The 26,818-nt window shown below is 31.5% G+C and overlaps 1 protein-coding gene across 31 annotated transcripts in view; it reads right to left on the reverse strand.

Annotated features, from left to right (window-relative positions):
* LOC145249546 (uncharacterized) overlaps nucleotides 1-26,818 on the reverse strand; it is a 517,983-nt gene that overhangs the window by 28,793 nt on the left and 462,372 nt on the right. For 16 of the 31 annotated variants that reach the window (XM_080111217.1, XM_080111215.1, XM_080111198.1 and 13 more), the window contains 5 exons: nucleotides 24,545-24,637; nucleotides 21,825-21,860; nucleotides 11,342-11,395; nucleotides 8,339-8,392; nucleotides 5,051-5,134 (listed from right to left, as the gene is read on the reverse strand). In XM_080111217.1, the coding sequence (XP_079967343.1) occupies nucleotides 5,051-5,134; nucleotides 8,339-8,392; nucleotides 11,342-11,395; nucleotides 21,825-21,860; nucleotides 24,545-24,637 (321 nt within the window). Of the gene's footprint in view, nucleotides 1-5,050; nucleotides 5,135-8,338; nucleotides 8,393-11,341; nucleotides 11,396-21,732; nucleotides 21,760-21,824; nucleotides 21,861-24,544; nucleotides 24,638-26,818 lie in introns of all 31 variants that reach the window. The other 15 variants (XM_080111196.1, XM_080111209.1, XM_080111202.1 and 12 more) reach the window with 3 other exon arrangements.

Below are 26,818 nucleotides of genomic sequence, written 5' to 3' on the forward strand. Positions count from 1 at the left end.
AGAAAAGGAGTATTGAAAGATTTCCTGCTATTTTGCATTGACTAAAACTACCTTCATGTTATCTATGATCCGTCTTCACAGAAACTCTGATAGGTCTGATGCTCCTTTGGTTTGTGGCATGCTTCAATGTTGTTAGATGCAATTTTAATGATAATCTTATTTCAACACTATTCTTATCTGTAAATATAAATAAGCATATATTTATTTTAGGAAAAATATTTATCTTAGTGTCTATTCTTTCTGTCATGTCTGTGTACATAAAAATGACAAAACGAAAATATCATATTCCAAAAATCACCTAAATTGATCAAGTAATTTTATTTTTAAAGAAAATAATTACAGCATAAATCTAGTAAGTTTCTGGAGATATTTTCTAAAATGGTCGGCGAGAGTGTCCATTCTCGGATACTCATAAGATTTAATTTTTTTATTTAAAAATAAAACTATTTGATCAGCTTGATTTTGAAATATATTTTCACTTCGTCATTACAGATTTTTCTTTAGTTTTGTTTTTTTAATATGGGAAGAAATCTGAACAAGAACCATACCTTTTTATTTTAAATTTAATTTTCGAAATATATTCTTTTTCAAGAAATACATTTTTTTATTAAAAAAAAAAAATTAAGGTGCTTCTACAGAATTGGAATGAGATTTTGTAGTCGATAAATGGAGTTTTCAGAAAAAAAACACTGGTTTTAACTGATTTTTTTTTGTCAATTCTAATAAGTTATAATGGTAGCTTCCAAATTATACGGTCGAAATTACCTGAATATTTCTGAATTATTAAGCAAAACAACTTTAATCATGTTAAAAGGTGAAAATTTGCCACCATCTTTGTTTAATTTGAACAGAAAATTATCTCCCTGTTGAACTCTCCTGTGTTTTACGGTTGTTTTCTTAAAATTTTATTTATTTTCTTTAATAAAAAATGTTCTACCCTATCAATTTTTGTAATTTTTTTGATATAATCATCTTAAAAATAAAAGTAATACGTAGATACAATTGTTTTCATGTGAAATTCAGTTTTACAATTTCCGAACATCTTGTCGCAATTCTGTAGAAGCTTCAAAATTAATGATCAAATATTTTCTCAAAAAATAAAATACAAAACGTTCTTCTTACCAAGGTACTTCTCTTAATCTGATGATGACACCTAGAAATAGGTTCTATTAATCTGAAAATTGATGAATTGGTAAAAACACTAACAGTTTTCTATTACACTAACTCTTGTGTTTGCCCCTGTTGAATTCTTGTTAGGACTTTAAACTATAAAAGTAGAAATAATTGCATAAAATTATAATATTTGCTATTTAAATGTTGATAGTTTTATGATGCACATGTTAGAAATTCTGAAAGGAAACGGTCGGCCATTGAGTGTGTTTTCCTGAGAACATATAATTAAATAGGGAAAATAACAATGAAGAAATAATAAATTAGCACGAAAAAACATTTTTATGATTTATTTGCATTGTGAGACAAGGTAAATAAAAAAAGAAAGTATGTTGGAAGTGATCAGATCCTTTCCTCTCAAAACATACTTTGAGAAACAAAAAATGGTCAGGGGAAGAGAGTCTAAATGAGAGAAGAAAATAAGAAAAATGGCAATGTTTAATTTGAGCCAGATCAAAAGACTGAGTGAATTTTAGTTTAACTTTTATTTACAGTAATTATAGAATGGCTTTGGATAATGATAAAAGTTACTACTAATCGTTTAATAATGCATATATATATATATATATATATATATATATATATATATATATATATATATATATATATATATATATATACTCTTGAAATGTACTCAGTTTGTATATACCAATCGTAATGAATTAAAAATCTTTCTAATAAATAAAGTTTTTTGTAATGAAAAATTTTTTTAATATAAATTTTGTAAAAAGTCCAAGCTCAATGAATGCCTGTTCTGTGATCCAGAGCATATAGAGTGTAATATAATAATTCTCCAAGTTTTAAGTATCAAGTTTTTTCAGTTGTCATTTATTACTTTTCAAAAGTGTCCATTATAATATTATTTCATATTGTAAAATAATAAATGACCAACTGGGAAAACTGTATATTTGGAAACTGGAGAATTATTATATATATATACATATATATTGAATGAAACTAGAAAAATATTGTTTAAAAGTGATTGGGTTATTTACATTATTCGGAGTATAATTTTTATCTTGGTTATTATTTTTATGTTTTGACAAATATAACCTTCGATCTTCAAGTACATTGTTTCAAACTTTCAAAACTTTATACTGAACTCAGCAATCTATAAAGAATTTCGAATTGAACCATTTATTTAATCTATAGGATGTTTTGTTCTTGTCTCAACAGCCATAATCGAATAATATATATGAAGATGAGACATTATTAAATAACAGTGTTTTTGCTTGACAGAAATACTAACTGAATTATGTGAAAAATTGAAAATAATTAAAAAGTTTTATCAAGCAAAAACACTCCATATTATTTAATAACGTTTGCCTAAATGAAAATATGCTGCTTAAATACACACTATAATAATACTACTACACACCTAGACAAGATTAGATTTAAAGCTCCCAAAATTCATGCTAAAATTGTTCTTACTACGGACTACAATAATTAAGAATAACATATTAATGAGCGTTTCTACCCATCCATGGCTGATAGAACGAGAACAATCTACACCTTGTGAATTAAATAAAGGGTTCAGTTTGAAGTTCTGTAAAGGTTCCCAAGTTCATAAAGATACACCTGAAGAAGATCAGAGGTTACACGTACCTCCCCAAAAAACCCAGATGAGAACAGTAGTCTGAATAATCCAAATGATGCAAATTAGAAAATATTCGTATTATTTGGATTCATCAGACTACTGTTCTCATCTGGAGTGTGATTTTCACAACGTTTCGGTCGATGTAACCTCCAACCTTCTTCCAGTGTATCTTGTCGAATTCGGGAATGTTTCTGTCAAACTTGGGAATTTGGATGAAATTTTGAGCGGAAACGTGAAAATTATACTCAAGATGAGAACAGTAGTCCTAAGAATCCAAATAATATGAATAACCAATCCTCATCTCAAAAAGTCAGAAACTACATTGAAAAATATTGAATTAATTGGATTATTCGGATTACTATGCTCAACTTGGTTGTCATTCACATGTCTAAGCTAATGTAAATCTTCAGGTGTATCTTTTTTTTCAAATCTTACAATTTATCACAAAAATTCCAAAACATGATAGGATATTTGTGTTATAGTAAAGACGTTATAAAGTGATCGCTTTCTTAAAAATCAAAAAATTATGATGAATCCATGTTTAAATGTGGAAATGGTAAAAATACACGGTTTTCAAAGAGACATAATCCATTTTTAGATTTTAAGAACACCAAAACTATTTCTGATAATAGCAAAACTTATACACAAGGAAACAATATATATATTGAAAATGTATGATATTCGAACAAATGCTATCAACTTGCTACACGTCTTACAAATGTCTTGCAAATAATTGTGTCTCAATTTCCCCCCCCCCCCAAAAAAAAAAAAATTAGGCGGCATCAAGTAGATGAAGAGTTAAAAGTGGATCTTGAGTTTGCTTTTGGTAGCCTTGTAACTCTCACTTTCCTTATTTGTTGTTCTTTAATCTTCACATTTCATGAGCGATATTTCTGATAAATGGGGAAGAATTGCTGCTTTAACTTATACACAACAATATGTATTAAAAATGTATGCCATCCAAACGAATGCCATCAACTTGCCACACACATCTACGAAAATATCTTGCAAATGGCTGCATCACATTCTTTCAAAATTCCCAGAGTTATTCTCAAATTGTCTTCTCCAATAAATGACTTTAATTGATCAACTGTTGGTAGTTTTTCTCCTGAAAACTTCACTATTTAAAAAAACTTCACTATTTAAAAAAACTTCACTATTTAAAAAAACTTCACTATTTAAAAAAACTTCACATGAAAAAAAAAAAAATCAGGTAGCATCAAGTAGATGTAAAATAGAAAGTAAACATTGATTTTACTTTCGACAGCCCTGTAACTCTTGCTTCCCTTATTTCATCCTTTAGATTTCACATTTCATGAGCAATGTTTCTGACAAAAGGGGGAAGAATTGCTGTTTTGAAGGTTGGAATCTATCCATCTAACACTTACGTAGGGCTAGATTTTTTATTATTTATTTAAAAATAGTATTTATATATTCTTTTAGTTCCTTACATCTAGTGGGTTCATACCTTCTTTGAAGCGATTTTAATTTAAAAAAAAAAAAGAAAGAAAGAAGGTCATCATAATTGGTACATTTTCTTCTATCCAACACACAGAAAAAACAGAAAACATACTCAGAAAGATTGTGTAGTACAAGATGGCATAAAGCAAGATGGCGTATTAAAAATGATACAGTAGAACAATTTTTAAAAATTTCTTTTTAGTGTATGAATTTACTTATCAGAAATACAGTTTTGATGTTATCAAACTTTTAAAATAAATTATTTTTTGAAGACCATGTATAAATGAAAAATATTTCGTTCAAGAATAAAAACAAACAAACTGACTTTAGTACAAACCCAAAAAGTTTTAAGTCTTAAGTAAGGCAGTGTTCCTTTCACCAAATTCAAGTGAAGACCAACAGTCATTGCCAGTGAGAATCCAATGGCAAGTGGCTGTTGCGATAACACAAAGTCATTTGTAAAGGTTATCGAAAGAGGTGGAGAGTACTGGGTATATAGTGAGACTTGTCTTTCATGCAGATTCTACCACCAGTTGTCAGTGAGTAATCTCTGATGAGGATGGTCTGTGTGAGAACTACTTACAAATACAAATAATAATAACAAATATATATAAGAAATAATTTTTGAATCCAAATTCGAGGTGAAAATATATATATATTTTTTTAATATTTAATTCATATTGTTTCCAATTTCACCCTGTTTTTTTTTTTTTTATTCTTAGCTCAAAGTTTAACTTTGCCGACAAAAAAAAAAAAAAAAGAAAGGTTGATGCACGTGCGCAACTGCAAGCGTGTTGTATTTTACATGCTGAAATTGTTTACCTGTAACTGGTGATGTGAGCCACAGCCTGGTAACGGTAAGCCATCTTGACCGACAGGACAGGGTGCATCTAAGCCTGGAATTCCCTGCAGTATCGATTACGTGTAGGTAGTAGTAGTAAGTAGTAGCAGATAAGAAACAGTTTCCACGAAGGCAGTTCCTTAACCGTACGTAGCCAGGCACAAAACACACGGATAGACCACATCAAAAACTTTTGAAAAAATATGTATCTCAATTTCAAATTTTTTTTTTTTTTAATGAAAAAAAACAAAACAAAAAAACAAAAAACAAAAAAACCCCAAATTTTTAAAAATATAAATGATATGAATAAAAATAAGGATATTTTTTTGTGAGAAAGGATGATTAACCATGAATAAAGATAAAAGAGACATAAAATGAACTGAGGCGAAATATTGTGGCTAAATTATAAAAATATTAGTGGGTTCTTGTTATCGGGGAAAACTGAGGAAATCAAGAACTGTGACCGCTAAAATTAAATTTACTGAAAAGAATCTTTGGTGCTTATGTATCATTATGTACATATAAAATAATCCCATCTTTAATTAAAAAAACGTAAGTGAGGAGGGATAATTCAAACTTTTCTTGTGGGAGGGGGAGATAATCAAATAAAACAAATAAAACTTGTCGAATCTGATTTCTCATTCTGAATGAGCAACGTGAATAGTGCAAAACATTTTTCGTTTCTTTCAATTAAACTTTACTTCATTTCAATTACATTTTTCTTTAAATTACATCTGGTTTATAAATTATTTGATGTTTGATTTATCTCAATAAATCTTTTAATTTTAATGTATCCTCTGAAGGCTTGATTTTGTATTTACTTCCCCCTTCCATCTCCTCCCAAAAAAGTTTGAATTATCTACCCTTTTCATAACACTCTTTTAAATTAAAGACAAAAGTATTTCATATGAATACAACGATGTAGAAGAACCGACTCTCTTTATCCAAAATGCTAAGACTTAATCCATGATATATTCCTAAATAGAAGTATGTGATTATAGTAAAATGAAAACAATCAATACTAATAAAAATGAATAGCAGACTAATGAGATGTCCTTTTGAAAAGCAATATGCAAATTAGTTAAGCTTATGGCATTATTTCACATATACATAAGTTCTTTTTAAATTTTCTTTTAAATCTTATTTACCTCAAACAAGCCATATTGCCACTTGACTTAACTTGTAGCAACGTTTGCAGTGGCTCCAATTGAACATGATGTCCCAAAGACTTTTGCAATCTACTTAGTCGAAAGCTGCGTCAAAATCAATGGACATAAGGAGTTACAATTTGGGACCATACTTATAGGAACACTATGTAGTGAGTCGAGCAGCGAGACGTCTGTTCACATTACATTTAAATTTTTGCATGTCAGTACAGCCAGGGAAACAGGAGACTGGGAGGGAATTCCAAAGTCTAGCAGTCTGAGGGAAAGAAAAGTATTAGGTTTTCCAGCATCTAAGGACCTCTACAGTGAAGGGTAGGACTATGCTGCTTGTTGGGTTAGTTGAGAGTATTTACATTGAGGGAGCATAAATGTATTAGAAAAGTATTGGTCTCCAGCCTTTAAAAATATATTTAAAAAAAACAAAACAAAACAAAAACCAACTTTGAATCTCATATCCTTCGTTAGAAAACCATTTTGTTTGAAAGTCAATTAATCACTGTATTAGCTTGCTTCCAAGAATTCACACTAGTCCTAATATTATTTTAGGGATCATGAGTTCTTTACCATAAAACGGTGTTTCGGGGGAGGGGGGTTTAAAATCAAAACGGTAAATTAAATCATAACTCCTCAGCAGTATTGATTAAACACCACCTCTCTTTAAAAAAAAAAACAAGAACAAAAACGTTCCGGATATAGGATCTAGTTTTTTGTTCCATATTAATGATTTTGCTAACCTATTCACGTTATTAAGAATAAAAAAGGTCTTATATATAATATATTACATTCAATAAATAAAATTTAAATTTCTTAAACAGTATACGTGGACTTGTTTTCAAGAAAATCATGTAATTAAAATTAATTCAGATGTTTTTACCAGAAAAAAAAAATTACAACCAAGAAAATAACCTAAAGCTTACAACAACGCTTACTTTATTCTTGATCGAAGAAGATAGAAGAACGCCAACAGTTTCAACCCCCCCCACTCCCCTTCCAAATAAAATAAAATATATCTATACTTTTGAATGTCTGGTCAAGATCTCACAGATTTCTATTTTTGGCCATTTTGTAGTATAGACAACAAAAGAAAAAAAGTGATCAGAAACAAATATATGGAAACTAAATTTTACTAAATGTAAGATAAGTTACTCTTGCTACCTACCTGCATAAGTTTGTTTGTGTTCAAATTATTTTAATGCGTTTATTTACTTTGAAATGCAAGTAGTGCAGAATCTTAAGTGGGACAAGAAAAAATGGTTGACATTGGACGGTTGTCTAGAGAGTCTCAATAATTGCTCAAACAGAAAATTAAACAAAATACTAGCAGAAACCCACCCACCGTAGCATTTATTGAGCGGGTTTCTACAAGTATTAGTTTAATTTTCGATTTTTAAATGATTCCCGAAACTCAGCAGATGACTGTTTAATATCAGCCATTAATTTCTTGCCTTTGGTAAAATTTATTTGTTATGTATTTTTTTTGTTTTTTTGCTTTTTTACCACTTTTTTTTGTCTATACTATAAAATTCACCTATATTTTATTACTTTTTATTTAGACCGTTTCTAGTAAGTAAATATTTTTTTTTTCATTAAAAAACAAAATGTCAAATTTGAAATAGTTGAGATACGTGTATTAAACAGGTGTATACATGCAAAAAACTGTTGAGGTTAACAAAAATACACTGAATTTATTTTTTTTCTCTTGCATAGAAATTGCTAGCATTTTTTTTTTCTTGTGGAAATTGCTAGTAATTTCCATTGCCTGATAACTGAGATAAAAAATAAATTCGTTTGTTAGAAAAGACGCAAGTTAAAAAAAAAAAAGAAAGAAGAAAGCCCACACACGCGCACACACGTGAATTAGAGTGACAAACCACTTGAAATTTTATTGTGTTAAATAATTTCACAAAACAAAAAAAAAATGAAAAAAAAAAAATCATGATATTGAGAGCAAATTGTTTGGCAAAAATACAAAAATTAATTTTAAATTATTTAAAATAATATACTGTTTTTTTTTGTGTGTTTTTGAAAACAAAATATCTTTTAAAAAGGAAAAGAAAAACGACTTATAATAAAAATAATAAAACTTAAAGCATTTCAACTCACTTGATCGCCCTTTTCTCCTTTTTTGCCTCGTTTTCCTCTTCTCCCTCTTGGTCCCTGGAATTAAAGGAGATCAGAACATTTAAAATTTTATTAAAATCTAGTAACAAAAACAGAATCAAATCCTTTAAAAAGTTTAACAACCTTTTGTTGTTTTCACTTTATTTTTACTAGCAGGACCCGTGTCCCACCGTTGCCTAGATGGAATATAAAATGAATGAAAATTAAAAAATATATGCAACAAAAAAAGGAATTTCTGAAAATGAAAACAAAAATATTTCCAGCGAATTTAAGTGGACTCGTACCAACGTTTAATATGCTCAAATCTTTTTGATGTAATCAATTTTAGTTTAATAGCTTTTAATAACTGACAAAATATTATCTAATCGACATTGCTTTACTTTAATTTTCGTTTTGTTTATTTATTTATTCTGTTTTTTGGTTCCCTGACAAAAGGAGGGAGGACCTGTAAATTCACCCTTGTCTGTCCGTCTGTCCGCACTTTCCTCAATAACTACGCCTTGGAATTTTTTGAAATTTTGCACAAACATTAAACATGATATGAGTAAAAAAAGTATCAGAACAAATTTTCCGAGAAAACTCCAGTTGCTGCCTACAGGTGCCTTTCAGATTAAAATGGCTAAAATTGAAACTTTTATGCTTATTAAAAAAATTGATGCCTTGGATTTTTATAAAACTTTCTGAAAAGTTGTAACTAACTGATTTCTATATAATTTTATTTGGTTTGTCACTCTAATTCACGTGTGTGCGCGTGTGTGGGCTTTCTTCTTTCTTTTTTTTTTTTTTAACTTGCGTCTTTTCTAACAAACGAATTTATTTTGTACTTTGCAATAACTGCAGACATAAAACACTCCATCTTTGGGACTATTTTACCATATTTGTCCAAAATCTACTGTATATGTCTATTTAGCAGTTTTGCATGGTGCTGAACTCAAATTTAAATATGTTAAGGCCTTGGGGACTTTTGGGGCTAAATGTGGGGGGGGGTATGGAAATGCTGAACTTAGTCATTTTTTTATGCTTCGTTCACTGTGCACTCACGGGGGACCATGCATACTTCACTTTGTTTTTATTGTTTTTTACCAAATTGTTCCACAAAGTTGGATTTTAGAGACAGTGTAAATGAGTTTCTATTCAACAGTTTAAATGCTATCGAATTCTTTTCTAATTTTGGAGGATCAAAAAGTAATTCATTCTTCCTTTAACTATTAAGAAAAGATTAAAATGATTAATTTTTTTAATAGTATCCATATGCGTGTGTGATGGCCACCCTAAATCTTAAACATACTAATGTGTATAGTTTCAATCAGCAGGGGAATGTGAATTTTGACTAAAAGGGGTTTCAGATTTAATACTATTCTTTCTAGTCTTACATTATCTCTATTTCGATCTTTAACCCCACCCCCTCCCCCTCCTATCCTTTCCCGTTCATTCCTATATCTCAACACGACTCAAATCCGCAACGCTATTGGGCCTTATTTACGTACAACCAAATCTTATTTTTCACAAAATTTGACAACCTCCTGATATTAACTTCCTTGGACGAGGAAGATCTGATATTTTCACTGCAAACTTTGCTTTCGTATAAGCTGTATCGCCTGACGAAGTCTCTAGTTACTGGTAACTAGCTGATCGAAACATGTTCATGACTGTGTAGAAACATATTACTGCTTATGTAAAAACAAATAAAGAGCATATCCTACTCTACTTTGGCATTGAGCACTCTTGTATTAACCTAGTTATACTTCATTGGTTACTTAACCTCTGGAAAACAATAACCTCAGCTTTATATATATATATATATATATATATATATATATATATATATATATATATATATATATATATATATATATATATATATATGATATTAGTGCACTTATTGATCTGTGCTGAAATAATAACGTTATTATTTAAAAAGCCATTCTTAACAGGGGAGGGTGTTTTGTACCTATTCTATACTTTAACCTTACAATTGAATAAAAAAACCATATCATACAACTTCAATTAAACTTGGAAATATGATTTAAAAAATAGCGCGGATCAGTAAGTGCACTAGCACTATATATATATATATATATATATATATATATATATATATTTCCTTCTTTTCACAGGATCGTGTGTCCTGCATCCATTATAGTAATGCTGTATATCAATTTAAAATGTGTCATTTCATTACTGGTGCTGTCATATGCACACTAATCTTGACTTACCTCCGTAATACTGTTTAAAACACAAAACATTTTTGCAGATTTACGACCAAATAAAAAAAGAAAACAAAGACTTTAAAAATATGAAACAACTTCTATTTTATCTATTGAGGGTGTTATCGACACAAAAGTTAAGATTAAAATAAAAATCTGTATCATTTGAATTCTTTGGACTACTGTTCTTATCTTGAATGTCATTTTCACTACTTTTCAAATTGATACAAGCTATAACCTTCTTCAGGTGTAGCTTGTCGAGCTTTGGAATCTTTGTATCGAACTTGGGCATCTATTGAACTTGGAAATCTGCACAGAATTTCAAACAGAACACTTTATTTAATTTGGAACGACCCGTGGCATAGTGGATAAAACACTTGGTAAAAAACACTTGTAAGCTACACTCTTCGGGAGGTTGACATCATAAGTGTGAGCAACACTCAAAAATACAATTGTGAATTACTTAGAAGAACCCAGTCATGGCTGACAGAACAAGAGCATGCTACTTGCATGGATTAAGAGGATCCTGTTTGAAATTCTGTGCAGATTCCTGAGTGCGATAGAAAGTCACCGAGTTTAACTGAAAGATTCCTGAGTTTGACAAGATACACCCGAAGAAGGTTGGAGGTTACATCGACCGAAACATTGTGAAAATAACTCTCAAGATGAGAACAGTAATCTGAAGAATCCAAATAATACAGAAAATAAGATAGGTTAGAAATTAAAAATAAATAAATAAAACAATGCAAGATATAATAATGCCATTGGATTTTCTTACCGGACTTCCTGAACTGCCAATGTCACCTTTTACACCGTTTGGTCCTGGGGGTCCCTAAAAAAAAAAAAATAGAATTGTTACGTTTTAGGAATCCAATGTAGATAATAGTTAAATAATTTGTTTGTGATCTTGTAGATTGCTGAAGTATGCTGCTTCATGGCAGAAGGTATTCCTCCAATGCGATCATCTTTTGCAAATAAAATTCCTCATCAAATGATTGAAACAGTAAACATAACAATGGAACTATGTAATCATGTAAGAAACCAATTGCTATGGAAATTCGTTTATTCAACCTTTTTAGAATGTATAACACTCCAACATGTGTCCCACATCGATGTCAACAACCGAAGACGGCATGTTGCATAATATGGACCCAATAAGTAATGATTAAATTAGCTAGTCTGAATTTTGACGAGGGTCACTGTTAGTGCATGTCAGAATAACCCAGAGCTATAAAACAGAACCGTTCTCAGGATTGTACAAAAGATGGATGACAAAGCAGGGGCAAGAGGTCAAGCTCCATAAACAAAAAATAGTCAAACAATATGAGGATATAACAACATTGTGTTTTTGAGTGATACAAGTAAAGGTTTTTCTTTTTGTTGAAAGCACATGAATGAGACATGCTAACAATGTAGAAATAATCTAAGCTGAATGTTATTTATGCTTCTGTCCGTCTGCAGGTAAACTTATTTTGTTAGATAGAAAGTAAGATTAAGAAATAAAGCATTAGTCATTAGTCTCTCTCTCCTAAGTTGATTCTTTCTAATAAAACCTTGAAGAAACTCAGCAAACGTCTTCTTTGTGTCTTTCCAGTATGGGAAGTTTTATTCGTCTTAGTTTAGCAGACGAGACAATCGAGAACCACTTGATGGAACGGTGATCATGAAACAGTGACGATGGAAAGGAGCAACGATGTAGAGAATAGAAATACCAGCACACATAGACATCCACAGAGTGTGCGGCAGAAGTATCTCACACATTTTAAACTTTCAACTATATGTTGCTAATGAACTTATGCAAGTGCCAATGATGTTTTCATTTAACTAATAACTTATATTTTTTTTTTTAGGTACGCTTATCAAGAAGTATGGTTTGGACTGGGGCACATCGTGCTTTTACTGTAGAAATGTTTTTGAAGAATAGTGAATCTGTAACTGAAACACAGAGAGCTTTCCGAGTTCATTACAAGTTAGGACAGCATGATGATGTTCCGGATAGAAAACCAATACAGCTATGAGTTGAAAATTTCAGAGCTACAGGTTTGGCACTTAAAGCAACCTTGAAGGCATTGAAGTGCTTGAATGCCAGATAGTATTTGAGCTGTAAGACTTCCTGTTACTCAGTTCCCTACACGTTCACCTTGCAAACAGGCTTTGGCCTTGGGATTGTTTGATCAAAGAGTCAGCACTGATATGCAGTTCCATCCATACAAATTAATGATTGCTCAGAATCTGCACGAGCACGACTGGGAAGATGGCATGTCAAAATGTGACAAATATTTCTGCCACACCCTGTATTTGATTTATGGATTGCTCGTGTGCGAAAACATAGCATACAGTCGATGGCGTAGTTGAAGAGAGTTGAGGATAGCAAACTTGCTTCAATTACACCATCGATTACACCTTTAATCATACACTACCTTGGGCCATCATCATACATTTCGGGCGCAAATTATGTGCTTCAAAAAAGGAGGAATGAAAATGCTTCTAACTTTTTTCAATTTTTTTTTTTTTTGCATAGCATGGATGCCAGACATTCACTCACTATCTTAAAGACTTTTTAGGAAGGTAATTGTTTTACCTTTCTAATAAAATATATTTAAAGAACACAGCACAAAAGAAACAAACTTCTTTTTAACAAGAACAACTTAGAATATTTATTGGTAGCAGAAACTGGCAGGTTGGACTGCAAAAAAGGAAGAAGGAATAGAACGTTTTGAGGTTGTCATCGGTTGGTCGGTCAGTACTGTGTCGTCCCCAACTAATAGCAGTTGTCTCCAGTAAAGGCCGTCAATGCTAGAACAAGATGTCCAGTGGACAGGGGATGAGAGAAGAGGTGTTGCTTAGCTGAAGGTCCGGTCCTGACTGACTGACGTTCCCTCAAGTCTTTTTAGGGATCAGATGTATCAATGTGCACTGTTAGCTGATAGGTCAGCCTGTGGCCGAAGAACTAAGAGGGGGGCATTGATTCACTAGAGAAAATAGTTCTTTGTAAATGCTACAACTTTCAATCGAGAGTTCTTTCTAAGCCCCTCTAAGTGCAATTGTTTAGACCTCTCTTGCACTTGGTTCACCGGGTATATTCATCAGGTAGAGCAGAATTAACAAAATGGTTCAGCCTGGTTGGCATGTTTTTAAATGTTTAACTTTTGGTCTATGAGCGAATTCCACTTGCCTTTTCTATGCACAGTAACAAGATGACATGTAATAATTGTTTATTGCTCAAAATCAAAACATCACCTACTATAAACAAGCTACTATTTTACATATGGATGGAGACTGTAGGCTCATACCTTTCCCAATGATGTTATAGCTACAAAAATTTGGTGAAAATCAATGTTAAAATATTTGGCCAACAATGTGATAAAGTAGGGTTTTACCCTTTGAACTCTGGCCTCTACACATGAACATTTTGAATGAAAAATAATTGAAAAAAAATATAAATTTCCGAGAACAGGAAGTCCAAGGATCCATTAGTTATTGGAAGAAATATTGTTTATGGTTATGAATTGAAAAAAAAAAACAAAAACAAAAAAAACAAAACAATATGGCTGCCTGATTTTTTTGTGGATTTGCAGGTTCAAATGGTTAATGCCCATGACTCTCAAGAGACAAGGTATCACGCAATCAACCAGATACGAACTGAGGGCAAATGAACCGTGCAAAGGATCAGGCAACGTTTTTTATGGATTAATTTTGGAAGAGAAAAAAGATGAGAATGTTAGAATAAAAGAAGTGCATTTTAGTTAAAATTAATATAAAAATTAAAAAAAAAAAAAATCCAAGTATCAGCTTCATAAATTTGTGTTAATATTGAAACATATCAAGTTTTCCTCAGAGTTTTTCTCCATGCTTTACACATGCACGGATATGATTACTTAAGCAACACCTTTAATACTCTAATAGTTATCACTATATCACATCACTAATTTGTAATCAAGCTACTAGAGAGTACAGAACATTTTAATAAACATTTCTATAACATATGTAGTCCTAGATTTAATCAAAATGAAACTGTTTTCTAATGGATTCATCTACTGGGAGTCAAATTACACAAGTTTACCTCCTATACCTAAATGCCACCTTCTCTCTGGAATCGTTTATAAAATTCACAATCCTTCATGCAATTCAACCATATTTGATTAAAAAAAAAAAAAAAAAAAAATCAGTCTGTGCATGACTTGTCCACCAAGTTTCACCCACGAATATCCAACAGTCTTTTAAAACAAAGGCTGTTGGATATTCAGGAGTGAAACTTGGTGGACAAGTCATATATTGATGGTCAGTCATATGAAGGAGACTTTGGTGATCGTTTTATAAGTAGAAGGTGTGATCTTGAATGCTCACTGGACCATAACCTCCCTGATTATGCATGGTATTTTCTGGTGGAGGAGGCTTATAATGTAGATTAGGAACTGTTATGTTCAATTGATGATTTCATGATAGTGGTTGTAACATGAATATTAACCACTATTACATGTTCTGAGGAGGAATGCAGAGACAGCCAACTAGTAATGGGACGATTCAAATATTTTTTCTGATTCCAATACAATCACCGATTCTGATTCTTTCTTTTATGAATCTCCTAATATTTAACTATGGAATCGTTATTCTTTCCCCCCCGATTACCGTTAAAACACATGTTAAATGTGAAGATATTTTCTCAAACATAAAAACGCGCACTTGTGGGGGAGTTATTTAAACTACAATCAATGTGGGGAGGGGGGGACTGATTTTAACTATAATCAGTAAATATTTATTATTTTTATCATTACTGCCAGCAGTGGAAGATTTTGTTTTAAACAAAATCTTCCACTTGATTTTGTTTTAAACAAAATCAAGTAAAAAAAGATAAATTAAGGAATCGTTTTGGGCATTGGAAAATAGGTACACGTTTTTCCAATTCCGACACTGATTCCGACACCCCCAAAGGTTCTAATTTCCTGATTCCGATTAATCGTCCCACCACTTACAGCCAACTGAAGATACACATTAGATCAGAGTAAGTAGACATTGAGACGGTGGCTACCCCTTAAACTTTTGGTGTTCATCAGTAGAACAAGGAATGAATGAAATATGTCGAGGAATGGCTGAAGTATGTCACAGATTGTGCCAATCTCATCTGAAGCCAGCTGAACCCACCATAGAGAAATGCTGTTAAAGTTACTATTAACAAGGAGTTTTTAGAAAAACTTTTGATGGAATAAATAAGATGGCTGAACCCACCATGGAGAAATGCTGTTAAAGTTACTATTAACAAGGAGTTTTTAGAAAAACTTTTGATGGAATAAATAAGTAAATTTGTTTAAAAATAAAAGATACCATATTTGTTACTCTTGCTTGGATAATATTTAACCAATGGAATGTGGCAATCATATGAAGAAACAACCAAATGAAAATGACAGCTATTAAACTTTGAAATTCTTCTATTTTTCATTATTTCGATTTTTACTTATCTATTTAAGACTGCACACGGTGGATCTGTTATAAGAAGCTGAAGCAAAATTATGAGAATATCTAAATGAATAAATGCAAATGCTTTTTTTTCCATTTATCACACTCATATTCACAGAAAAGCAGCCTACTGTCACTTAAATCAATAGTACAACAGTCTTTTAAAATATTTTATATATAGTAGAGACAAGAAAAGCCAAACACAGTCGTTTGTTAGCCTAATTTTCATAAATATTTTTCAAACAGTTTATAATAAATTTATGTTTGGTATTATTCATTTGTAATTTTATTGTCCTATTTTTCTATACATGTACAATAGTTTTGCTGATATTAGTAATCAATTAATAGCAGCGATTTAATAAAAAAGCATAAATTCCCCAAACCTTTCTTAAAATACAATGTTCTTTACTTTTCAAAGAAAGTAATTTATATGAAAACTATTAGGTTTTAAAATTACCATCGATAAAGAGAAGAAATATAAGTTATACATTTACAAAGAATACTTTTTTTTCATTGTCTAAAACAGGGGTTTCCAAACTGGCCTGCTGGCCAGGTCTGGTCCACCCAAGTATTTAATCTGGCCTGCGGAGCTCTTATTGAAAATGTAGAAATATTGAGGAAAACATTTTAAATGGAAATGTGTGAAAATAATGTGGTGATTTACTTTTTTGTTCAGAAAAAGATTAAAAGAATGAGATTTTGGAGAACTAGTTTGATTAAAAAGCAAAGCTAATAAGGAAACCAGTATAAAACACGTTCAGATTATTTTTTTTTGAAGGGGGGGGGTGTAGTCAGAAATATGATTCCCCCCCATTCAAAAACTGGTTTAAAATAAAACCATATCATATGTAAAGTGCAAAAAGGTTCAACAAACAATGTTATGGATATGTGCCTGCCATAATCGTTGAAACAAATAAAAACATCAAAACGAAATTAAAAATTAAAAAAAAAAAAAAAAAAACATTTCTTAATAAATGACAACAAAGCAGAAGCAGAAGCAAATGCCAAAAAAAAAACAAAAACAAAAAAAACAAAACAAAAAAAAGATAAAACAAAACAAACAAACAAACAAAAAACAATGCAATAAGAAGCTGTAAAGCATTATTACTTGTTTTGAATTGCATCTTTGGCGATAGGGCGATACCATCTTTTGAAAAAAGGGGTGGAGAGTAATAAAATATATACAAACATGAAATTGCCTTAGCATATGACCATACAAATAATAACGTAAACTAACCCAGCTATGGATGATGGAATGAGAGCAATTCATCCCTGTGAATTAAATAAAGGGTTTAATCCAAAATTCTGTCCAAGTTCAACTAGAAGGTTCATGAGTTTGAAAAGATTCACCCGAAGAAGGCCTGAGATTACATCAGCCAGAACATTGTGAATATAAGAAGCAAGATGGATAAAATAGGATTTTATGTAGCTTTCGTTCATTTTATATTTACAGCACTTTGTCTAAAGTTTTATTTTATTTAAATGTGCCTGCTTGCACTCACATACACATATAAATAGATAATCCAAAGAAAGAGAAAATATTTTCATTGGCTTTATTATGGTTGGTACCACAGTTGCTTCTATGTGGTTTATATTTCAATCGAGAGGTAATGGTGGTTAAGTGGTTAACGACACAAACTGATAACTTGGGTGTGCCAAGTTCGAATCCAGTTCGTTCCACAGAAACACTTTCACTTAGAATGTTAGCAACCTTCATATGATTCCTTCAGTAAGCATTTGATGTCTTTCTAGAAAGAATTCTAACTAGAAATATATTGCTGAAACCAATACCAATAATAGAATCACATAAATTATAAGAAACGAATGAATAAATGAATGCTTCAATCGCAGACTAAGCCCAGACATTTATTTTTCTGAATGAAAATGATGAAACTGCAAAGTCATCAATTTAGAAAAATGTCATTTTTTTAATATGCAATTCTATTTTAATATTTTTATTTTTTTTTTGTTTAAAAACTTTTTTGCTAAGAATTCCCACACAAGTTATTGTCAGTAATCGCACATTTGCAACAAAGGATAGTGTTCCCTGGAGTCTGAGTGACAGAACAACTCTCTCAAGATTTCTAGCACTCATTACTTCTTTTGGTAATCACTGCAAGTAAGTCACTTTTTGATCCTGCAACAGTTTATTTTACAGTAATTACTCCTCAATACCAATCGTTGGTTTTCTCTTAAATTTGAATGGCAATAAATCTTCTGATGATTTTGACACTCTTAACGTCTGATCTGAATTTTGCTCTTCCTTCTTGCTTTTTCTATCTTCCCTGATCCTTCATGACTATTTTCTTTGGCACTAACCGATGCTGATGCCACTGCATTGTTTTTTTGTTTTTTCAGAGGGAGGGAGGAATGGAGTAATGTCAGATTATATGACTTTTCTTTTTCTACCCTTATAGTCTCAGTTCTCTTGGTTTCGTGTAATGTTTGTTCCTTATATGTTTCTAATTGTGTTTATGCAGTGTTATTCTATTTCAGTTTAGTAGTGATTAGTCAATGTTATTGTTACTATTTATATCTTTATTAGCGGGAGATGCCCGGCTTTGTCGGGTGTAAAATAAGGGGTGTGAGTTCTGTTATATAAGCATTGATTTAATTTGAATAAAATAAAATGCGCATCAAGTATGCTTGAAAGCCAAATCTGTGGTAATTATTACTGACCGGAACTCGATGTGGAGGGGGGAGGCAGTGGAATTCTGGGAGGCAGTCGTTCAAGAAAAAGGTATAAAAAAGTGCTTGGTTGACTGATTTTATAGTAGTAGTAGTAGTTTGTTGTCCACCACGTGGGTCGGACTGAACTTTGCGTAGCATCAACTTGTGGGTTATAAAAACACCCCTATCGTTGATGTGTTAGTTGGACTTTTTTGTTTAGTCAAGTTACACGTTTCACAGTTACTATTACAAAGACAATTTGTCGTTGTAAGCAATGAGGCAATACGTTGCAACTCCAGTTAGCCGAGAAAAGCCGAGAAGGATTCTCCACACAAGTTAAGAGTTTCATTGTTTTTTCCTTCTACGTCGAGTTCAGGTTTAGCCGTTGAGTTGCAGAAACGACTTCCCCCCCCCCCCTTCAGTCGGTTAAAATCTGACACTTTGCAATATCCTCATCTTCACGTGCATGGCTATCAGAGCGGTTCACATAGAACTAGTCCCAGATATGAGTGTATCTTCATTCTTGCAGGCCTTTGTTCGTTTCACAAATGCGAATGGAATCCCCTCTCACCTCTACTCTGACAACGCAAGGACTTTCATTTCTGCAGCCAAAATAATTGATCAGGGATTGATCACTGATGAGTTCAAGGAGAAGTTTGGTTCTTATCACCTTAAGCATTGTACCATTCCACTTTATTCAGCTTGGTATGGAGGTACTTGGGAAAGGACAATCAAGACAGTTAAATCCTGTCTCTACAAAACTATAGGAAGGGGAAAGGTTGACTATTTTGGTTTATTAACCATGTTATCAGATATCCAGCGTGCCATTAATAGTCGTCCTCTGACTTATAAAAGCTCTAATGAAATGGATTGCCTAACTCCCAACTCTCTCATGAATCCAAATGTGGGTCATGGTTTAATGATAAGATTGGACAATGAAGAACTGGGACTAACAGAGCCACTTAGCAGGATCGAGTTAAAGAGAACGCTCCGTCTTCGTGAAGAAAGTTTAGAAAAGTTTAGAAAGATGTGGCACGAAGATTACCTGTTGAGCCTGAGAGAAAGAACTCTTGAGATATCTGACCCTTCCTTTGATAATGCCATCAAAAAGGGTGACATAGTGTTAATAAAGGACCCTCTTAAAACTAGACCATTTTGGTCTATAGGTGAAGTCCTGGAGTTGATTGAAGGAAAGGATGGGTTGGTTCGTTCAGCAAGAGTGAGAAAAGGAAATGGAGCTACATTAACCCATTCAATCAACCATTTATTTCCTCTGGAGATTAATTCTCTTTCTGAAAATGTGGATAATGAAATTCTTCATGAACCAGAGGATGTGCCAGATCAAAATATATCGTCCCGACCTGATGAGAGTGTTAGAATCTGGATTTGCCCTGCATGTGATAAACCAGAAGATTTCAGACCAATGGTGGCTTGTGATCAGTGTAATGACTGGTTCCACTTTGGTTGTGTGGGCCTGGTAGATGCACCCCAAGAAGAACAATGGTATTGTCCAACTTGCAGACCAAGGCGTCGGGGTAGACCCAGTTTGTTAGGGGTCTAAAAAGAACCAGAAATTTCAGGTGAAGGTCTCAGGCAAGACCTTAAAAACTGTAACTAAAAGATGAATTCCCTTCTCTTTTCCCTATCTCACATCCCGTAAAAGACATTTTTCTTTTTTTCATTTTTCTTTTTTTGATATGGGAATGTGTGGTAATTATAAAGCCGAGAAGGATTCTCCACACAAGTTAAGAGTTTCATTGTTTTTTCCTTCTATGTCGAGTTCAGGTTTAGCCGTTGAGTTGCAGAAACGCCTCCCCCCCCTTCAGTCGGTTAAAATCCGACAAATCACAACACAATATTACGAAAATAAAAAATATTTTACTTGTTTGAAATTTAAATATATAAATGACAATGAGTCAAACTTCATCCTCAGTATTTTGTTTCTTTCTTTTTCTTCTCTTCTTTCTTGGCATGTTGTAAAGTTGAAGAAAGATATTTTATTTCAAGCACATTTCGTATTTATTATTACAAAGCCAATTTTCTATTGAATCTTATATATCTATATAGTACTGAATTCAAAAGTTCAAATAACAAAAATTGACTCGGGTGCCATCAGCTAGAATTAAAACCAAAACATTTAGCGCCCCAGCTACACTCCCTACCATTTGAGCAATCGACAGATAGATAAGAAAGATTTAAAATTAAACCACTTCAAGCTATGAATGAAACTGCACAGAAATAATAGAAATATGTCGGCAAGTTGAAATGAACATTTTGCATTTCAACTTGCCAAAATATTTCTGTACGCGTTATTCACCCATCCAAACAAAGATTTTACTCGTTATAAACCATCCTTTGGTGTATGATTACTATTTCCTGTTAATTTCAGTGTTATGTGACCAGTAGTTTATCGGTTAAATATTTTCATACAGACACATTTAGTTTTATTTATATAGATAATATTATCATTATCATTGTTGTTGTTGTTAATAATAATAATAATAATAATAATAATAATAATAATAATATTGATTACATGATTATTATTATCATTACTTTTGTTATTTGCTTGATAGGGGTTTTCACACAAGTTGTTATTAGTGATTAATTACTGGCAATAACAAGTGGTGTTCCCTAAAATCTGAGTGACAAAAAGTCTCACCAGATTTTCAGTACTCTCCGTTTCTTTCAGTAACTGTTGCAAATCATTTTAAAGTATTGCAACATCTGCCCTTGACTTCTCATTGATAACGGCTTTCTCTGGAATTTAAGTGGCAATAGACCTACCCAAAATTCCAGTACTTTTCACACAGTTCCAGTGAAGATCTGGATGATGCTCTCTCTTTTGGGTCTTTCCATCCTCCTTGATCTTTCATTTACTCCATTAATCATTTACTTCATGACCTCTTACTATTATTAGTAATATTATTATCACTACTACTTGAATTATGAAAGCGGTTTAGTAAAAGGGTGACACACGGATTCACATAAAAAGCAGGATTTAATAAGGCCAAAAGCACATCGCTTTTAGAATTATAAACTTACTCGTGGACCAAAGTGACCAGTCATTCCCTATAAAATAGAAAAACAGATTTCATTAACATTTGTAATGGAAAAAAAAATGCAACAACACTTACGTGTGGTCCAGGTGGACCAGGCAAACCAGGAAGACTCTGTTCACAATGAGAAAAAAAAAATAAATAACAGTAATAATTTAATTTATTTATTTATTTTTTTTCAATCCTTAATTTTTTTTTACTTGACTTTTTTTGTCATCATACCATCGTTTAATCAAAATGCATCTGATATTTAATGCTAAAAAATATTAATAGTTGTACCAGGTACCCAAAGAACTTCAAAGACTAATTGGCAGCAGTCATTTGTTTTGAATTTATATATATGTTATATATAATATTAATTACTACAAAATTAAATAAAATATTCTATGTTAATATATACCAATATGAATACCATTTATTAATTATGTGAATTTATAGTTAATAACTTTAAAATAAACATAAATACATACATTATAAATTTGACGGCTATCAATATTATCTAAGTAAATAAATATAGACCAATTATAAAGAATAAATGAATACAAAATTAAATAAAATATTTTTATGTTAATATATACCAATACAAATACCATTTATTAATTATATGAATTTATAGTTGATAACTTTAAAATAAACATAAATACATACATTATAGATTTGACCGCTATCAATATTATCTAAGTAAATAAATATAGACTAAGTATAAAGAATAAATTGATAAAATATTAAATAAAATATTTTTATGTTAATATATATCAATATGAATATAATTTATTAATTATGTGAATTTATAGTTGGTGACTTTACATGGTGTAACACATTGAAAAATAATTGCAACTTTTCTTCCAATTGTGGGATTTTTTTTATTTTCTTTTAAAGTTGATAAATTACTTTACTTCTGATGAGTTAAGGGTGGAATAAATAAAAAAAAGAATTGACATAATAATTACATCAAGGATTCTGTTGTACGAAACAGGTGCTGTCAAGAATTGTGCATGTCACCGTACTCAAAGAAATAAACGGTAAGATGGTCAATATCTTGAAATTTCGAATGTAGAATTTTGTCATTTATTTGTATGTGCTCTTCATAAATTAAAGAACTGGTATAAATGAAAGGTGAAATATAATTCAATAACATACTTCCCCATAAACATTAAATATAATATACAGTGCATATAATCATTACTAGTTCACTATTTTTTAATAATTCTTTCTTTGTTCTGATTTATTGCAGACTATTATCCTCATTTTTTAGTTGTTGTTTCACAACTATTTCTCTGGCGTTTGGTGGTTACTGCGATGGGGGTAGGAACTCCGAATCTCCTAACTGCATCCTCAGCACTTACTCTCTTCCATATTTGTTGTCGTCTCACAACTAATCCTCTGGCTGGCTTTGGGTAGGACTGAAACCGCTATCCTCAGACAATGCTCACCTGGAACCATAGAGATTCAACATTTCTATCCACTGCGCCACGGGTCCCGAAGAGCAATCAAGGTTGGATTTTTTGGTCTTAGAAATCCACGTTTATTTATTATCTGATCTTCCATTGTCGGGTCAGTACTGAATGGTATTTATTATTTAATTAATTGGAATTTTTATTGCTATGAATATTATTTATTTGTTTTTATTTATTGCGGACTATTATCTTCATCTTTTAGTTGTTGTTTCACAACCTGATGAAGGCCAAAGGAATAGTTGGCCGAAACATTGTGAAACAACTAAAAGATGGGGATAATAGTCCGCAATAAATAAAAACGAATAAATATTAGTCATCTCAATAAGCATTCCAATTAATTAAATATAATAATTCTTTCTTGTTTTATTTCATTATAAATATTGTTCAATCTTTATATAGCATACTTTGAACTGAGTTAAATAATTGAAATATTACCTTTTAATGAGTAGATAACTTGGTGCTTATTTAGAATTGCACTTATTTAAGAAAACAAAAATATTTAAAAAAAACTTTATGATGTATCTACTTCTCACAGCACGAAGGTGCTATATTCCAAAGATCACAAAATTGATCAAGTATTTTTTTTTTCATTTAAGAAAATCAAATTTTACGATTTTAGCAATTAAGTATTTTTAACAGCAATTGATGAGCCCTTAATTCTTGAGAGGTTGTTAAGGGGGAGGTAATCAGTGATGAATTTTGAATTCAGTCAAATATGGCAACTTATTTCTCTAGCATCAAGCACGACATAAAATTTGATTCTCTTAAAAAAAATAAAATAAATAAAAATAATACTTGATCAAATTATATGATTTTTGGAATATGCCATCTTCAATCCGTAATGGCTACGTATATAATAAAGACTTTTCTGCATTTTTTTTTAACTTACAATGTTCATTACAATGAAGTGCAATTTTAAATAAGCACCCATAATTTCATAGAGATACAAATTAAAAATGCGCGATTTAGTCACACACCAGCAGTGAAATTGTATTGTCTTTTTAACATATAATCTGAATTGCGAAATATTCTAATAAAATTCATCAGAAAGTTTCCAAATTATGAAAATAATATAAATTAGATTTAGAATTTGGCACATTCCAAAAGTCACATAATTTGACCAAGTATTTTTTTTTAATTTTAAGAAAATCAAATTCAAAAGATTCCACTGTTTACAATTTTGTCAGCCTCCTTCCTACGATAAATGTGCTGCAAACTGAACTCCTCTCTAAAAACAATTGTAGAATACGGTTTTTAATAGTTGTGTCAGAATCACAAGAACTAATTGGAAGCATTCGTTGTTTTTGAATTAAAAAATAAATAAATAGAATAAATAATTACCGGTTCACCACGATCTCCTTTATCTCCTTTATCACAGGTACACATCGGACTATCTTTGCCAAAACCAGGTGATCCAGCCGGACCAGGTGGGCCCTGGGAATAATCAAAAAATACATTCTGTAATAATGTACTTGGCATTAACGAGTTAAATTTCTTTTATTATCATTATTATAACATAGTATTTCATTTTGACGGTTTTTTTGTTGTATAATTTTATTATAATTAAAATATTGTCAAATCTTTATATAGTGTGCTTTTCAAGGATTTGTTTTTAAAGAATTGCAGCTAAAAAGGTATTTCAAAAATTACTTTCAACTTAAAAAGATATTTTCAGATAAAATAATCTCAGATCATACTTATTTATGATAAAAATGAAAGATTTAATCGTTATTAAATTACATTATTTTTTGCTATTATTGTCTGAATATTAACTCTAAACAAAATACTTGGAATAATGAAGATATAATGATAAGTTCTCAACCTACCGAAATAAAGAGATTAACAATTCATTAAAATAGGAGAGGAAGATTGAAAGATTCTAGTATATTTTTTTGGTACTCATGCAGATATTGATTCAGATGTAACTCAGCGTTCGCTCGGCTTTCCCTGGAACATGATGTCAACAGCTCGGGTTCTGCTGCTGTCTGACACAACATAAATGTCCTTTCCATTTTTAAAACAACATTGAAACAGAGCATTCTCTGTAAGTTTTACCAGGGTTTTTTTATGAAATTTTTTCACTTTTTTTAATGGCTTTCGGACTAAACACCCCCAACCTCCCATGTTAAGAATGGTTTTCAGAATAGACACCGCCAACCTCTCCATGTTAAGAACGACTTTCAGAATAAACACCCCCAACTTCCCCATGTGAAGAACGGCTTTCAGAATAAACACCCCCAACCTCCCATGTTAAGAATGGTTTTCAGAAAGACACCGCCAACCTCTCCATGTTAAGAAGGACTTTCAGAATAAACACCCCCAACTTCCCCAGGTGAAGAACGGCTTTCAGAATGAACACCCCTATCCTCCCCAGGTAAAAACGGGTTTCAGAATAAACACCCCCAACCTCCTCACGTTAAGAACGGCTTTACTAATCCTTCGGTTGTGAAAAAAAATGGCTCCCAGGATTACTCCATGTTCAATGAGAGACCTTTTTTTATCCTCTTCCAAATTGTCGTCTGCTACTCGGATTGTCAGCTTGCACGCACGCTCGTCAAGTTGAAAATCATCGTGTAGCATTGTAATTGGTTCAACTTTATGTGACATCAGACAGCAATAAAACCCGACTATTAACGTCATGTTCCAGAGAAAGTGAACGCTGAGTTACGTCTAGATCAATATCTGCATGAGTACCATCTTTTTTATACTAGTCATGGAGAATGGAGAATGGGCAATGACTAGTCTTTCTCATTGTCCACATGAGACAAAATAGCATTAAGATTTTTAATTAAGTTTGAATAAGAACTTTTCATATCCTCATGAACATAAAGCAAAGTTATATTTTCAATATGTGTGTGTGTGTGTGTGTGTGTGTGTGTGTGTGTGTGTGTGTGTGTGTGTGTGTGATTGAAATTATAAAGAAAATACATTTTTTTCTGTTCATAATTAAAGGTAAAAAAATAGCAACAAAAAAAGCTAGATGATCGGGTTCGTCATCATGCTACAAATCTAAATTACAGGATTTGAAAAGAAACTGTTGTCTTTTTTTTTCTTCACCTTTAATCATGAACGGAAAATATGTCTTCCTTTTTGTAGTAATAAAATTATGTGTATATTGTGATGATTGTATGATTAATAAAAAATATATTACATTCTTACTCCAGCAATGGAGCAATCTAATCAACTTTTCTAGTGGCATTAGCAATTTATGTAGAAAATAAATACATTAAATCTGACTATATTTGAAAAATTACATTGAACTTACAATGATACTAAAAATATATATCTTTTGAATAAAAATATAAAAAAAAACAAAAAACAATAACAGGCGTTTAAATTATTAATGTGTAAGTAAAGAAAATAAAGAAAAAATAAGTTAGTTAATAAATTATTAAAATTAGTATTAGATGGATTAGATTAGATGAACTGGGCTATTCAAAAATAAACCGGTATTTAGATACTCATACTATAAAAAAAAATAACTAAAAATGGTTAAACAAATTTGTTTTTGCTCTACAGCAATAAATGACGGTCCATATAAAAGAGAAGCTCACAAATTACAATAAGCAAAACAATGCAGTGATATTTTTGGGATTGGTGAAGAGACTCTTTGAT

Source organism: Euprymna scolopes, chromosome 28, assembly GCF_053919585.1.
Source record: "Euprymna scolopes isolate OS-2025 chromosome 28, ASM5391958v1, whole genome shotgun sequence".
NCBI classification, from domain to species: Eukaryota; Metazoa; Mollusca; class Cephalopoda; order Sepiida; family Sepiolidae; genus Euprymna; species Euprymna scolopes.